This window comes from Nicotiana attenuata, unplaced genomic scaffold, assembly GCF_001879085.1.
Source record: "Nicotiana attenuata strain UT unplaced genomic scaffold, NIATTr2, whole genome shotgun sequence".
Lineage (NCBI taxonomy): Eukaryota > Viridiplantae > Streptophyta > Magnoliopsida > Solanales > Solanaceae > Nicotiana > Nicotiana attenuata.
In genome coordinates, this window is record NW_017672290.1 from 83908 (window position 1) to 100192 (window position 16285).

At 35.3% G+C, this 16285-nt stretch overlaps 1 protein-coding gene across 2 annotated transcripts; it reads left to right on the forward strand.

Annotated features, from left to right (window-relative positions):
* Positions 1–2146: 2146 nt before the first annotated feature.
* LOC109212611 (villin-2-like) lies at positions 2147–14971 on the forward strand. Of its 2 annotated transcripts, XM_019376267.1 has the most exons (24): positions 2147–3367; positions 4735–4908; positions 4976–5113; positions 5500–5599; positions 5712–5780; positions 5868–6104; positions 6206–6383; positions 6924–7056; positions 7462–7621; positions 7703–7850; positions 7929–8029; positions 8119–8277; positions 8979–9047; positions 9125–9193; positions 9282–9419; positions 10076–10204; positions 11077–11224; positions 11383–11393; positions 11480–11620; positions 11703–11828; positions 12972–13034; positions 13458–13722; positions 14182–14408; positions 14491–14971. In XM_019376267.1, exons 3-24 carry the CDS (start codon positions 5058–5060, stop codon positions 14602–14604), a joined length of 2841 nt encoding a protein of 946 aa, XP_019231812.1. In that variant the 5' UTR covers positions 2147–3367; positions 4735–4908; positions 4976–5057; the 3' UTR covers positions 14605–14971. The 2 variants fall into 2 exon arrangements, with proteins under 2 accessions (XP_019231812.1, XP_019231811.1); XM_019376266.1 differs by lacking the exon at positions 4735–4908.
* Positions 14972–16285: the final 1314 nt, after the last annotated feature.

Here is a 16285-nt window from a genome sequence, read left to right on the forward strand (position 1 = left end):
GAAATTATGATGGGGCCCGAGAAAGTATTAAAATGGGACAGGGTAGACCTATATCACATGGAAAGATGTTGTCTCGAAATACCTACAAATCCTTGGAATCAATACAGACTTAGCTAAAGATAAGGCATAATAGAAGAGGAAAATCTATATGGGTAATACCCACTAGTTGGGAGGTTTTAGACTTAGCAGAGAACTTTTGTTATTATTATTATTATTATTATTATTATTATTGTCATTATTGCCATTATTTATGTTTTTTTTTTTTACTTATACTTTTATTTTATTTTTAGTAATGACGATGATGATATGAGCTAAGCTTAATAAAAGGAGTGAGGATTCATATCACATGTCCTAACTTGTTTCGGAATGATGCGTGGTTATTTTTGTTGTATAGCTAATGGAATTGAGTAATGACACGAGTCCATTACTCAAATGGTCACTCAACTATCTCAAGTTATCTCCTAAAGTCACTTTACTTTCGTTTGTAACAACAAATTCACTAAACTATGCCTATTGCACTCAGAAGGTCACTCAACTAGATTTTCCAAAATTTGGATTTCCAAATACCTATTTTACCCTCTAAATTATAAACATTTATCTTCTTTTTATTTTTTTTAAACTTTCTAATATTATGATTTTCCCTTTTCAATTTATATTATGGACGTATGTTATGTTAAGTCGTGCCTGGAATATATATAATATAATTGAGCATGATTTTCAAGAATATATAATGTATATTATAAAAATATTTTTATTTAAATAATTATTTTTATATTACGTGCATGGAATATATATTTTACAACAGGTATGACTGCTTCGGTACCATACACTAACAAGTACGGTGTTGCTCCAATTGATGTACGCACTGTGGTGCGATACCCAAGTAATGCGAAGGGTAACTTTTCATGCCATTGCCGGGAGCTTTGAATCATCTTCTCAAAATCTTCTTGATGTTCTTATTTGCTGCCTCGACAGCACCTATTGGCTTTTGGCCGATAGGGAGTTGAGTTTCTATGCGTTATCTTGAATTGTTCACATACCTCCTCCATNAAGAATATATAATGTATATTATAAAACTGCCTTTATTTAAATAATTATTTTTATATTACGTGCATGGAATATATATTTTACAACCTTTATTTTTTTCATTCTGAATTGTGTAAATAAATTCTTGAATTTTTGAATTTTTGTTGTTAATACTAAAATTATTATTACAAATAAATTATTCTAATTAATTCTTTTACTATACTCATTATTTTGTTATTCCAGCATTATAGATGCTTAAATAATTTTTATTTTTTTAATTTATAGAAAATATTTATTTATTCTATAGGTAAGTCCATAATATAAATTAAAAAGGGGAAATCATAATATTAAAAAGTTTTAAAAAAATAAAAGAAGATAATATTTATAATTTAGAGGGTAAAAGGTATTTGGAAATCCAAAATTTAGAAAATCTAGTTGAGTGACCTTCTGAGTGCAATAGGCATGGTTCAGTGACTTTGTTGTTACAAACGAAAGAAAAGTGACTTTAGGAGATAATTTGAGAAAGTTGAGTGACCATTTGAGTAATTGATAGGCAAGTACATCTTAAAGCATTCCTAAATGGGAAAAAGACCATTATTACCCTTGTATTATTGGCATTTAAGCACGTTTGCTCCCGTTACACTATACGTTCAATCCTCACCCTACCGTTAATAAAGTTTATGCAATTACCCTGAACCCTAACGCCTTGTCGATGTGGCAGCTGACCCCCCTCTCTTTTTTCCAAGTCAGCTGCCAACTCAGACTTCACTAACTTTTAATCCCCAAACTCAACGACAAAATCAGATTGACCAAATCAGATAATCCTTAAATTTATCTTGTGTTATTTTTTATTTTTAAGATAAAAGGAATTTTGTGGGTCCCACTTAATTTTAAACTTTTTTATCTCTTTCTTTTTCTTCTCCCTTTCTCCTCTGTTTCCGGCTTTATCTTCTCCGTCGAATTCAAAATTCAACCATTCAACTTTGATTTCTATAACAAATTCAGATCCTTTTGTTTTTATCATGTCTATAAAGAATGGGGCTTCACATCAAGATTTTGATTGATGTTGTTCCCAGTGAAAAGTACAAGATCGTAATAGTAGGATTGAAAAACGCCGGAAACCTCCATTACCACCCATGACAAACCCATGAAGATTTTGAGGTCGGTAGGAGGAATTTTTGCCACAAACAAAGGTTAAGATAAAGAAAATTCACCGATAATCTTTTGGCCAAATATGAGAGTGCTTCTTCACCGGCGGGCATTTTTCCGGCAAGACCACAAAGATGGAAAAGATTACTGGCCTGTCAATATATACGCACTGCTTTGAAAAGTCAACAGGCAATATTGTTCAATGTTGACAGTTTCAACCATTAACAATTTAGCTTATTGTCTCCCCTCATCGCATCTTTTCGACAAGCCTGCCGGAGAAGAAGAAGAAGATTAATGGCATGTCACCTTTGGGATTAATCGTAATTAGTAGTCCTGATATTTTTTTACCCAATTAGAAAAAACTCACTCTTTTTCTAATTTCATTGTCACGAACTTAAACAATTCTTGATGGGTTTTGAAAGCTTTCGGCTTGGTAGGCTATGGCGTTAGAGAAGCACAAGAAGTGATGTTGAAAAAAGAAGAAAGAGAAAAGTAAAAAAAAAGGAAAAAGGAATTAAAATAATTTATTGGGTAGTGAATTTACAAAAATGCTGACATGTATTATTACGTGGCAATTTATTTGAGAGTCCTGGGTATCACAGTGTCAAAACGTTAGGATTAATGGATTTGAACGAAAAGTGTAACTGTGAGAACTATATACAATAAAAGGACAAATTCGGACCTTTTCCCTTCGTAAATTGACCCATACGATTGGAGAACAAAGGAATATCCATTCGGGAAAGACACAAGAAAATCCATTAAGTCAAACGGTAAACCGGAAAAACCAACAGGGCCGTCGCCATTGTCACCTGATCTTTGTCTAAATTTAGCGTCTAAGTGTAGTGAGTAAAATCTTTTTCATCTCTCTCGTCAACGCTATCATCATCATTCAACTCCTTTTCTTTCTCTCTCTGTGAAAGTATATTACGCCTTTCTTCATTTCCGCATATTCTGTCTGCAAAAGAATTATCAGATTTTCTGCAATCAAATCTCAAAAGCCTCAAAAAGTTACAGACAGAGAGAGAAAGGGAAGGAAAAAGAAAAACATTGCAGCCCATTAACTACAATTATTATTCCCTCCCTTTCTCTCTCTCTCTCTCTGTCTTTTATATTTGCCAGCTCGTCTTCTCTTCTCTGTTGTACCCTTTTCTTTATTCTCTCTCTATCAACACGTTCACAAAGATGTCCTGAGGTGCGTTTGACTCTTCCCGTATTTTGATTAATTCTCGTTGATTTCTTGTTTATTGGATTCTATTTGATATCTACATTTTAATATAATTTTTTGTTTAGAGTTTGTTGTTTTGATTTCTGCCCATTTGGTTTTTTGTTGTTTATTGGTTAATGTTGGTCTTGTTTATGTTAATCTAATGAGTAATGATGTGGTTTCTTCATTACTCTAAGTTTATGTATTGATTGATTAAGCAATTGTCATTTGATATGAAGAATATGTTTGGTCTGTCAATCTTTTGAAATTGGTTCTTGATATTTAATGCTAGTTTTGAGGGTTTCTTGTGGTTTTAGAGTCTAATTCTGGAAGTAGGATATTTTATTAGCTAAATGTTCCATGCAGCTGTGGTTATTAGCTATGCTTGAACTCTCCAATAATGCAACCAGGTGCGTGTCGGATCCTCACATTTTGGAGGATCCGACACGGATGCGGCAGCATTTTTGGAGAGTTTGAGCAACATTAGTTATTAGGTAATCTCACAATAGATCATTAGTTGTTGGGGGTGCAGTTTAGGGTGAGAAAAATATGGTTTCCCTTGCTTTGAGTTCTAATGCAGATTAGTTTATTGAAGGGGATCTCTTTCTCCTACCAGGCTAGGGTTATTCAATAGTGGACGGAATGAGTTGGCCCGTGACTCATGCTCCCCCTACCTGCATTTACTGGTGGAGTAATTGAAAGTATCAACTTTTATAGGCTACTGTTGAATGTGATGGGTCAATTAAAAGATCGAACTTCGAGAAACGCTCTTGAAAGTAAGGTACAAGATTAGACAAGAATCAAGATCAGAAATGCAATAGTTGATGGAAGGTACAAGTAATATACATGAGGATAAAAAGAGATAAGGTCGCATGAGATGGTTTGGCCATGTTCTACGTAGAATTCCAAATGTACCACTCGATAAGTGTGACCTTATGATGATTGGAAGTATTAAAAGGGATGAAGTATACCTATAATCATGTGAAGGAACTTGTCTGAAAAAGCACACTATCTCTAAAAATCCAGTTATGCTACAAATAGTACTTTGATTAAGGTTTAGTCATATTGGTAAGTTGTATTAGGTCTAGTACTTTTCAGAAATCATTTTAGCGTGCTTAGAGAGTTGTATATTAGTAGAAAGTGTAGGGAACTTCTAGTGTTAAAGTGCCCCTAATTTGTTTCTAAAGATAACATATCGAGTATTGATATGAAACAGGACCAAGTGGAGCAAGTGGATATTGAGTATTCATTTTGCCACTCGAACTAGTTAGGATTGAGCCTCTGTTGTTGTTACTTGTTAGTGTTGCTGTTGACTGTGATTGAGGCTAATATATGAAGATTTTGACTGAATTTAGTGGGGCCGACAATTGGTACCTTCAAGAATAAGTTTTATGAGGACAAGTTGGGAACTGGAACTATATCATGGCTTCAGATGTTTCCTATAGTGAAGATTCACTTCTGTATACACACACACATGAAGATGATATTTGGTGTGCTGGCTATTTAATGAAGCCCTGAATTTGTTGCTGGTATGGTAATGAAGTTTTTTTTCTATACTTAACGCTACTCTTCCTCATGTCCATTTTTTCTGTGCAGTTGGTGTTCAGAACTTAGGAGCTCAACAATCTAGATTCTTTTTCTTCCTCAAAAGAAGCTGTAACAGGAAAGATTTTGCATCATGTCTATCTCTGTTAAAGCCTTAGAACCTGCATTTCAGGGTGCGGGTCAGAGAATGTATCCTTTGCTGCAAAAATGTGGTTCTTGATTAGTTACATGGAAGTAAGTTTGAAATGAGTATTGATCAGTTTTGAAACACTGTTGGGATTTTCTCAGCACCCTGCCTTTATGGAGGGTAGGCTGAAGACCTTTAAAATAATAATAATACTAATAATAATAATAATAATAATAATAATAATAATAATAATAATAATAATAATAATAATAATAAAGGGTACACCGAGCTTTTCCTGTAAATGTTCTGCACCTTTTATGTTCATTATTTCCACTGCCAAATATAGCTGCGAGAAATTTTTAACTTGAGAGTTATGTTAATTGTTTTACTGCCGAACGTGGCCTATAGAAAATTTCCAGACTTTAGAGTTGAGCTTAACTCTATCTAGAGGGACCGAAATTTGGAGAATTGAGGATTTCCAACCAGTTCCATTGCCGAAGTCTGAATATGGTAAATTCTACTCGGGTGATTCTTACATCGTCTTGCAGGTGCATAGATGCAAAAATCTTTGGCTTTACATGTACCTCCTTTATCTAGGGAGAAAAGCTTCATTCATGTCTAATATTCCTACTCCTATCACATGTTCATCTATAATTGCAGACAACTTCAGGCAAGGGAGGTTCTTATATGTATGATATACACTTCTGGCTTGGAAAGGATACTAGTCAGGTGTGAAATCAATCTTCATTCTTAGCAGCTATTCAAGCAGATTTATAATTTTCTTTTCCAGTTTCTAAAATGTGGATGCTATGTCAGGATGAAGCTGGAACTGCAGCTATCAAAACTGTTGAGCTTGATGCGATTCTTGGAGGGCGAGCAGTACAGCATAGGGAAATCCAAGGTCATGAATCTGACAAATTTTTATCATACTTTAAGCCATGCATTATACCACTGGAAGGTGGTATTGCGTCTGGATTCAAGAAACCAGAAGAGGAAGAATTTGAAACAAGGTTGTATATCTGCAAGGGTAAACGTGTTGTCAGGATGAAGCAGGTACAGAAGCATAAAAAACTTACTGCATGAGCTTGTTTAGAATATGTCATCTAGTTCAGTTGTGGTTGAAGATTACTTATTTAAGCTGAGATTTGTATCAGGTCCCATTTTCCCGGTCCTCTCTAAATCATGATGATGTGTTCATTCTGGACTCTAAAGACAAGATATATCAGTTCAATGGTGCAAATTCTAGCATCCAGGAGAGGGCCAAAGCACTAGAAGTTATTCAGTTCTTGAAGGACAAGTATCATGAGGGGACGTGTGATGTTGCAATTGTTGGTAAGTACAAGCCCCGGAAATTTAAACATAAGAAGTAAGCAAGTAATACATATTTATTATACTCCTTCTATCCCAGTTAAATTGCTGTAGTTTAAGTTTGTTGTTGAAATTCTTTTTCTAGCCGTCAAATATTCTTAGTCTATTTGGCTTATCTGCAGCTAAAGCATCTCTATTTGGCAGATTTCTATAGTATTTTATACTTCGTACCATGAATTTTTTTGCTTTAGAAATTATGGGTCAGATTCATTCTGAAGTTTGATAAATTTAATTGTCAAAGTTAAAGCAAGAGTTTTAGAAACAGTGTTCCTAAATTATGCATAAAATTTAGTGTGTCTACATGCTATGGATTTGTATAGTATATGCCTCAAATGATTCAATCATCTAGAATAAGGGACAAAATAAATCCGACAGAGTTCATATATATCTGTTTTTGATATATATGTCATGTTTCGGTCCTAATGAAGAGCTTCAGACCTTTTCTGTACTTCTTTTCTATTGTATTCATGTGGAACTGCTCCTTATATCTATTGCATACCCCAGATGATGGAAATTTACAAGCTGAGTCGGATTCCGGTTCGTTCTGGGTGCTCTTTGGTGGCTTTGCTCCAATTGGCAAAAAGGTTGCTAGTGAAGATGATATTGTGCCCGAGAAGACACCTGCAAAACTTTATAGGTATCGTTGAATTCTACTGTTCTATACCTGTCTTTACTGTGAGCTACATAACTATTACTCCATCAAGTTAAGCCAATTTATATTATTCCATCAGATGGACATGAACGAATTAGGTAAAGTTCTTGTTTATTGCCTGTAATTATAGTGGTAATGTTGTGGTCTCAAGCTTATGACACTTAATACAAAGTATTCAAAACATCCTTGGCTAACCTTTTACTGTTGGATAGTACTTCTTTCCACTAAAAAGGATCTTTATACTTGAATTGGTCTAGTTAATTTTTATAATATATTTGCATATCTATGTTTATTATATCCCTAGTGCTTGCTACTTTCTCATCATTGAACTTTTAAATCAACCTTTTGCTGGTGTTGGTGCTAAAGTTGAACTTTTTCCTCTTCTTGTAGCATTACTGATGGTCAAGTCAGTCCCGTGGATGGTGAACTTTCAAAATCTAGCTTAGAGAACAATAAATGCTATCTTTTGGATTGTGGTGCTGAGGTATTTATTTGGGTTGTCCGTGTAACTCAATTGGAAGAGAGGAAAGCTGCCATTCAAGCTGCAGAGGTAGAATAATAATAGCTTTTAACTCCAGATTTTTCTTTTATGGTGAAATTCTCATAACTAATTGACTAAATTTATCCGCAGGAGTATCTTACCAGTCAAAATAGACCGAAGTCAACACATGTAACCCGACTTATTCAAGGCTATGAAACACACTCATTCAAGTCCAACTTTGACTCTTGGCCTTCAGGGTCTGTACCAGCCGCTGAGGAGGGAAGAGGAAAAGTAGCAGGTATATTAGTTTGAAACTTGTAGAATTGATACTTGTTTGTTGGAAGCAGTTTTAGTTGACATTGTCGCATTTATACAGCTTTGCTGAAGCAACAAGGGGTTGGTGTTAAAGGTGGTAGCAAAAATACTCCTGTAAATGAGGAAGTCCCTCCGTTGCTTAAAGTGGGTGGAAAAATAGAGGTCTGATCATCATTATGATATCCTTTTGATATAATCCGTCTGTTGATATTGCTTGCTTGGTCTTTGCTAAAATTGTATGATTTTACTAGGTCTGGCGTATCAATGGCAGTGCAAAGACCCCTGTGCCCGGAGATGATATTGGTAAATTTTACAGTGGAGATTGCTATATAGTTCTTTACACATACCACTGTAATGACAGGAAAGAAGATTATTATCTATGCTGGTGGATTGGAAAGGATAGCGTTGAGGTAATGTATATTGTCATTGCATTATAAGGGTTTACACATCTTTTCCTGTTATAATATTTCAATTGACATGCCATTTTAGATATAAGGATGAAACTTCATCAATTCTTTTTAATTATATCTGAAAATGGTATGCTCATAAATAGAGATAAGAAACAAAGGTCTACAGTCCTTGTTATTTTCATGTAATTGAATTGGATCTGTTTGGATGACCTTGTAAAATCTTTCTTCCCTACTCCTTGCTGTAGACTCGAAAAAGATTGAGAAAGGAAACAGAAATGAAAATGTGATGCCGTCATATAAGAATTTCATCTTTCGTGAACAAGCTTCATAGCATAAACTTGCTATGAATATGCCTCATCTGACTTGTACAGAGATTTAGAGAAATTTCTTTTGTAGAAATGTCTAGTATAATAGTTGAAAATTGAAATGCATAAATTTAAGGTATTATGTTTTAAGAATATCAGGTACGACAGAAAGTAATATAGTGCTATAGTAGGTTCTTTATGTTAGTTTGAATGGTTGGAGTTTGATGAACTTTTCCTTTTAGCTAAAGCAGAAAAAGTAAAGCGGAAGGGACTGAAAAGAAAGTGAATTTGGGATTGATGGACTCTTTATTTTCACATTGTAGTCCTTTCTTCTTTATTTCATGTATATGATAAATTTGAAGGCTTTATCCAGTCCATTGTACGTTGTGGATTCAGGAGGACCAAAACATGGCTGCTAAATTGGCCAGTACAATGTGCAATTCACTTAAAGCGAGACCAGTGCTGGTATTACTTCTTGACACCTCTTCTTTTCTTTCTAGAAAACAGTAAGAGGTTTTAGTATGACCTGTAACATTATCCAGGGTCGCGTATATCAAGGGAAAGAACCACCACAATTTGTTGCAATCTTCCAGCCCATGTTGGTCCTTAAGGTACCCCTTATTCAGTGTAATGCCGGCTACTGCTGTAGGATGTAATTTATCATATTTTAAAGCATAATGAATTTCTATCATTTCTCAGGGTGGATTAAGCTCTGGTTATAAAAGTTATATTGCAGACAAGGGCCTGAATGATGAAACTTACACTGCTGATTCTGTGGCACTGATTCGATTATCTGGAACTTCTGTGCATAACAACAAAGCAGTTCAAGTCGATGCTGTATGCTTATTACCCCTTTTAGATTTCTTCTCGTTTTGGGTTACTATGTAATAAATTTGATGATTTTTTTAGTAGTCTGGGGCTGATAAGGTCATTCTTTATATCTAGGGTATGTGTTTCCCTATTTACTGTTGTGGTCAGTTCTTCTTTGTTACATGTATCAGTTGTATATTAGAGCCTCTCATATTCTCTCTTCAAGTCATAGCCTATTTTCAGAAGTCTATAACCTGCCTCTAAATTTCCTGCATCAAGAGGTGCATAAGGCAACTGTGCACCCTCCCACTTCTTCTGAGAAGAGCAAAATTATAACAATGCTTTGATTAGTATGTGCAAAATACTTGAGTGGTTAAACTTATGATCTACACAAGCTATGCAGAATAAGGCTCAACTAAGTACTCAATTAGGCAATAGGAGATCAAGCGTCCTCAAATTCAAATTTAATGTATTGTTATTAATGGTGGAGACTGGAGAGGCATGTCTTGTTGTCCATGCAACTCGACTGGCTTAGTGTATGACTCTGTTTTCTAATGCTTACCAACTTAAACTTGCAACAGTAATTACGGCGACAAGTTATAGTGAACTCTATTGTGAACTTATGATAGTAAATTTGAAAACTGGATTACTTATTTTATATTTTTGTTTCTAAACTCTGTCAGGTGGCAACTTCACTGAACTCTAATGAGTGTTTTCTTCTGCAATCTGGCTCTTCAGTATTTAGTTGGCATGGAAATCAGAGTAGCTATGAGCAGCAGCAATTAGCAGCAAAAGTTGCAGAATTCATGAAGGTGAGAACTTTTCTTGAATTTGAGAATGTGCTATCTTTGTCATTGTTCTGTCAACTTAGAAGGGCCTGATCTTTTAAGTTCTGCTATACAAGGTAATAACCTACTCTAAATGGAAAAATTGGATCATTTTATCCTTCCTTGATGAAAACTGTTAGGAATTTGCGTCATGGATAGTAATTAAAATGTGTTTCTTCGTTGTTCTTTTCAAATTAGAAGGGCCTGAGGTTACCTACCCTGAGGAGTACTCATATACAAGATGGTTAACTACCTTGAGAAGTGTCCCAGTTATCATTCCTTGACGAGAATTGTTAGGAGTTGTAATGTCGATAGTAATTGTTTTAGGGGAAGTGCTTTAATGGCCTAATAGTGATATTTCCACTGTCAAGATCTGGCTTTCCGTGTTATGTGTTTTGAAAAATCTGGCTTGCAGTTTTTCATGGGATTTGCATTTTTATCTCTGTTGGTGCCTGATGAGGATGCAATCAGCTTTTTTGACGAAAACCTTGTTTTTCAGAACGTGATAAGATGTTTCTGTGTATGTGAAACGTGATTTCCTTAAAACACACTGAAGAAAACACATTAAAACTTTGAAGAACCTAGTTCGATCAAATTATGGTCACCAGGTTGTGATACAAGTCCTTCAGTGACCCAAATCCTTTTAATACAACCTCCACTTATATAGCCAGCGTGGCAATGAAACATAGTACCCACCATACTGAACTTTTTCCAAATAAACAGTGGTAAAGTTTGAAATGATTGCACAAACACCTCTCCACCTGACATATGTCCTGATTGTCCGTTATCTAAGTGTATCCTATTTGTCCTAGTTTATGCTGCGTTTGTCTGATTGTTATTGGTTTTCTTCAACTCAGCCAGGAGTAACTGTGAAACACGCTAAAGAAGGAACAGAGAGCTCAACTTTCTGGTTTGCTCTTGGCGGAAAACAAAGTTACACCAGCAAGAAAGTAGCTTCAGAGGTCGCCAGAGATCCCCACTTGTTTGCTTATTCAATTAATAAAGGTGCATCCGTGATCTCTTAATGTCATCAGATTCTTGATTGCAAATAAGAAAGTGTGTGTTTTAACTTTCTTAGATATCTCTTTTTTTTTGGTAAACAAAAAGTGTTCTATGCTAACTATCTTTTCTATTGATTTTCATGCAAATATGTGGATGTTCAGGAAAATTTGAGGTAAGGTCCTAGAATACAAAATTAAGCTTTTTAATGCATGAAGAGCTCGTATATCTGGTTTAATTTTTGCTTTACTCATTTGATAGATTGAGGAAATCTACAACTTCTCTCAAGATGATTTATTGACTGAGGATGTTTTATTACTTGATACACATGCCGAAGTGTTTGTTTGGGTTGGTCAGTCATCAGATCCCAAAGAAAAGCAAAGTTCTTTTGAAGTTGGACAGGTAATACACGGTATCATAGGCATTTGATAAGTGTGTTTTTTCTGTTCTTAATTATGCTTCACTAACCGTTGAAGTCCCGCAGAAATACATCGAGATGGCTGCATCTTTAGAAGGGTTGTCTCCTAATGTTCCACTGTATAAAGTCACGGAAGGAAATGAGCCTTGCTTCTTCACAACATTTTTCTCCTGGGATCCTGCTAAAGCTATTGTAAGTGACTAAATCTCTCTTTTGGTCATCTTGTTCCGGAACTTTATTATATAAAGTTTGAAATGACATTCATGACACCATCTAAATAACATCAGCCACTAAGGGATGGGAAGGTCTCTTTATATAGTCTTGAGCAATCCTCACCTCACGAGGTAGCTTTTGGATTGAGTTAGGCCCAAGGTCCATTTATCAACATGAAACCATTGCATCTATCATCTTTTAAGCTTTTTATAAACTTTGGAAGGTGGATGGAAAGATGGTGTAACAGCCAGCCCACTAGTGATATTCTCCACTTTGGGCCTAAGCTTGTGTGGTTTCAACAAGCATCACTAGGTCTAAGGCTTGTTTCTTTATATACCCAGTGTCTCTCCCGTATTTTGTGAGATTTCCCTAAACTCAATTGAACGCTGAGGTTTATCCCACCATCAACCAGTATTGCACGCGGAATGCCTCTGATATCATATGCACAAACCAGTCTACTAGTGATATTGTCCGCTTTGGGCCTAAGCTCGCCCAGATTGGAACACGTTACTACGATCTAAGGCTTATTTCTTTATATACTAGGCATCTCGCCCATGTGTTTTTTCCGATATGGAATTTGCCTAGTGTGTTATAGATGGTACAAGAGCTAGTACATAGCATAAACTGCCAGAGACCTAGCCAAACTTGTAATAAGCAAATATTGTAATTGCGAAGAAGAAAGTCCTTAAACTAATAATCATAGACGCAAGCCAGTAAAAGATACTTGGTGTACACAATAAATTGCTATTGATATACTGGGAATAAAAAAAGATGTAAACCTGTCATATGCAAAAGGATTTTGTTATAGAAAGGTAGGAAGAAATTGGCAGTAGCACTATAGTGTTAAATGCCCCAAAATGTTTGGGACTGAGACATAGTTATTGCAGTATGGTATTAAAGGGAAAATCCAATTTGCGCGGCTACGTGAGATAATATAGAGAACCACCTCTTTCCAAATTTAATGTGTAGTTAGGTCAACCGACTTTTATTTGGTCCTCATTACTGAGCAACTTCTCGATTGCTAGCGGACATCTATATTTTGTCTCATCAAATATCTTGCAATGTTTTCTAGTTCTGGTAAAGGATTCTGACATACGTTATTCAACATACCTATTTAACCAGGCACATGGAAACTCGTTCCAAAAGAAGGTTATGCTACTCTTTGGGGTCGGTCATGCTTCAGAGGTAACTATATTTCATAAAAGCAAGATGTATTTCCACATAAATTCTTTATGCTTCTGTGCAAATATTTTCCATTATAGACATTTCAAATCATCTGAGTTTCAGGAATCACAAACTCTAATTAATACTATTTCTTTCGGAGACCAACATATCATCATTTTATCATGCTTTCCTCCAACTTAAGCTGTCCATACTAGAACCATATTCAACGAAGTTAGTTACATTTTCAGTTGATATTCCTAGTTCCGAAAGCTTCATATTTCTGTCACTGGTTCTCTTTATGATATTGTTAGAACTGTACTATCATGGTTATTAGTTGTGGAAAAGTTGATTCTGTTATGACTTCCAACCAACCGAATTTGTGAAATACATTATTTGTCGAAGCTTCCATGCATTTTATATAAGACCTTTTGCTCTATATTTCAGAATCAGCAAAGGTCCAATGGGACAAATCAAGGTGGAGCAACCCAAAGAGCTTCAGCTTTGGCTGCTTTGAACTCTGCATTTAGTTCATCATCTCCAGCAAAATCCAGTTCTGCGCCAAGGTATGCAGGGAAAAGTCCGGGTTCACAAAGAGCAGCTGCAATAGCTGCTTTATCTTCTGCTCTTAGTGCCGAAAAGAAGCAGCCACCTGAGGGCGGCTCTCCTCTCCGATTAAGTAGAACTTCATCAGTAGATGCTATTGCCCCTGGTATAAAAATCTTTCTTGCACTTCTATTGTACAGTTATTTCCAGATCCTTCCCTTTCCAATCAGATCATATGCTGTGAATCCTCTATTAGTGTGTGTTCTGTGTACTTTAAAAGTGCTTCCTACTCTATATTTTATTATTTCAGACAAGACATTACTAAGCTTTAGTCATTGGTATGTCAGTAGGTACGTCGTATGTATATACATACATGTGTATATATGTGCATTGATGTATGTTTTCATCGTGCTCTTTATTTGATGATCTAAAAGTGTTACTTAGAAATTGATGACTCTTAGCTTTCAGTGAAAGATTGTTGATGAGAAACCGTTGCTACTTGCTAGCATAGAGTCGTTGGAAATTCAACTTTCAAGCTGACCAGTATTACTTAATTGTCTTTAAAGCAAAATTCTTTGCTAAGTATGATATATATGAACGCTTTTTTCTTATTTCTGCCGAACAGTGAATGAAGTTTCTACTGTTGAGATTGAAGATTCTAAAGAAGTTCCAGAACACAAGGAGATCGAAACAGCAGAGCCTGCAGAGACTGATGGGGAGGACGTGGAACCGAAGCTTGAGCCAGAACAGGTTGAGACTGGCAACGATAGTAACCAGACTACATTTAGCTATGAAAGACTGAAGGCTAAATCTGAAAATCCTGTCACTGGGATTGATTTTAAACAGAGAGAGGTTTGTGCTCAAGTATTGTTCACATTCCTACATTCTGATGAAAGTCAGTTCCTTTTTCTTATTTTTATTGATGGATTCTCAGGCTTATCTTTCTGACGAGGAATTCGAGTCAGTACTAGAAATGACAAAAGAAGCTTTCTATAAGTTGCCTAAATGGAAGCAAGATATCCACAAAAAGAAAGTTGATCTCTTCTAGAACCAAGATATCCACAATCTATGGGTACATATTGCTTTGATTGGTACTTTCATTTTGCTGTCTGCTTTTTCTCAGAACCAAGTTTTTGGTGTTGTGGTTTTTTTTCACTTTGTGATGCCTGCTTGAAGAGTGATATTTTTTGAGTTCTCTCTTTTACTGTAGTTGAAAATCAGCAGTCAGGTCAATTCTTTGATTTCCTAACACATTATGTATTGAGGTCACTTTTGCCAATCATTTTTTTGTTAATTAAAGGGTGTGTACAGACTTTATATTATTTATAACTGATGCAGTAGCTATCTGCTTCTGCTTTTGTTCAAGTTTCTTTTTTCTTACTTGTTTAGATGAATAGTTATTTTTTCCAATACTATTGCTTGGAAAGTTCAGTAGGTAGAGTTACTTCTTCTTGGACTTGAAATATTGAATGCTGGAGCAATCTTAGTTCCACAACGTAAAGTAAGTATGTATTGACTATAGTGGAATTTTTTTTTATTATTGAAATTATTTGCTAGTGTTTGATTATGTGAATTATTAAAAAACACATCAAAAATATTTTTTATCTGAAAAAAGGAAAAAGAATTATGTCATTATTGAAATGGAGAAGTCATTGCCTTTGAATATGTTTCAACTTATATTCTCTAAAAAAACAGTGTTCGTAAGAACCTCCACTTTGTACATTATACACAAAGTTGTGCAGTATGTCAAGTATTGTAACAACTCACATGACTCATAAATACATTACATGGATCTACCGACTCCCAAGACACTAGAAAATAATTTATAAAATAAAATACAGTTTACTTAGAAACAGTTCTATGTTATACTACTAGACATTGTATGTTTACATATAAACATTTTTGGATGACTAGTTGCAAAAGATTATTACAATAATTTTCGGTAAAGTTTAGCATACTGTAGGTGTGTTTGGTATAATGTAAATTATTTTTAAGAAAAAAAATTCTGATAATTTGTTTACGAGCGTAGTTTCACTTCTCCGGGAACGATGATCACCGGGCTCAATCAGTTCTCGAATGAAATAACTAAGAATCTTCTATACCACCGTTGGTCATGATCATCTCAGGAATCAACAATAACTCGTTTACTTCGAGCATTAAGGGTAAACACCCCAGCACAGGAAAAGCTTAGGAGAATAAAGATGGCAAAAAATGAAGTTTACCGAAACCAAATTCAATAAGAAAAGGATGCAAGTCACAACTCTTCAAACTATCGGCATATTTGAGCTAAGCAGACATTAAAATAACAACAAAACTCCTCAATCATTGGGTCAATTGCGAGTTGGAGCCCGAGAGTAAACGAGTACGTGCACATGAATGAGAGCCTTCATGGTAGCTGGTTATTCGTTCATTATCTTGAGAAGCTTCAATAGGGAAATTTGATTTATTTAATGGTAATCGTTTTAGATATTAGAACAATGAAATATACACAGTGGTTTGATAATAGAAGGGTAATTGTCAACATGATCGTTACGACCATCCTTCTGACCACCCATCTTGTTCCATTGGGCGCAGTCAACAGCAAAGTTGAATTGTTTGGGTATAATCTCAGAATATAAGGGTTCGGCTATAGGTGCTGCAACATCCCCGATTTATCCTGCTTCTTATTCTTAAAAGAAGGCCTAGTTGTAGAGAAACTCCCTACTCGCCATCAGTGCAAAGCCAGGAAA

What these genes read in the sequence shown, in the direction of transcription:
- LOC109212611 (XM_019376267.1), top strand. Translation starts at nt 5,058, where the DNA reads ATGTCTATCTCTGTTAAAGCCTTAGAACCTGCATTTCAGGGTGCGGGT. An exon ending in AAGTGGGTGGAAAAATAGAG is followed by an intron (nt 8,030 to 8,118) that starts GTCTGATCATCA and finishes TGATTTTACTAG; the next exon opens with GTCTGGCGTATCAATGGCAG. An exon ending in GGGATCCTGCTAAAGCTATT is followed by an intron (nt 11,829 to 12,971) that starts GTAAGTGACTAA and finishes CTATTTAACCAG; the next exon opens with GCACATGGAAACTCGTTCCA.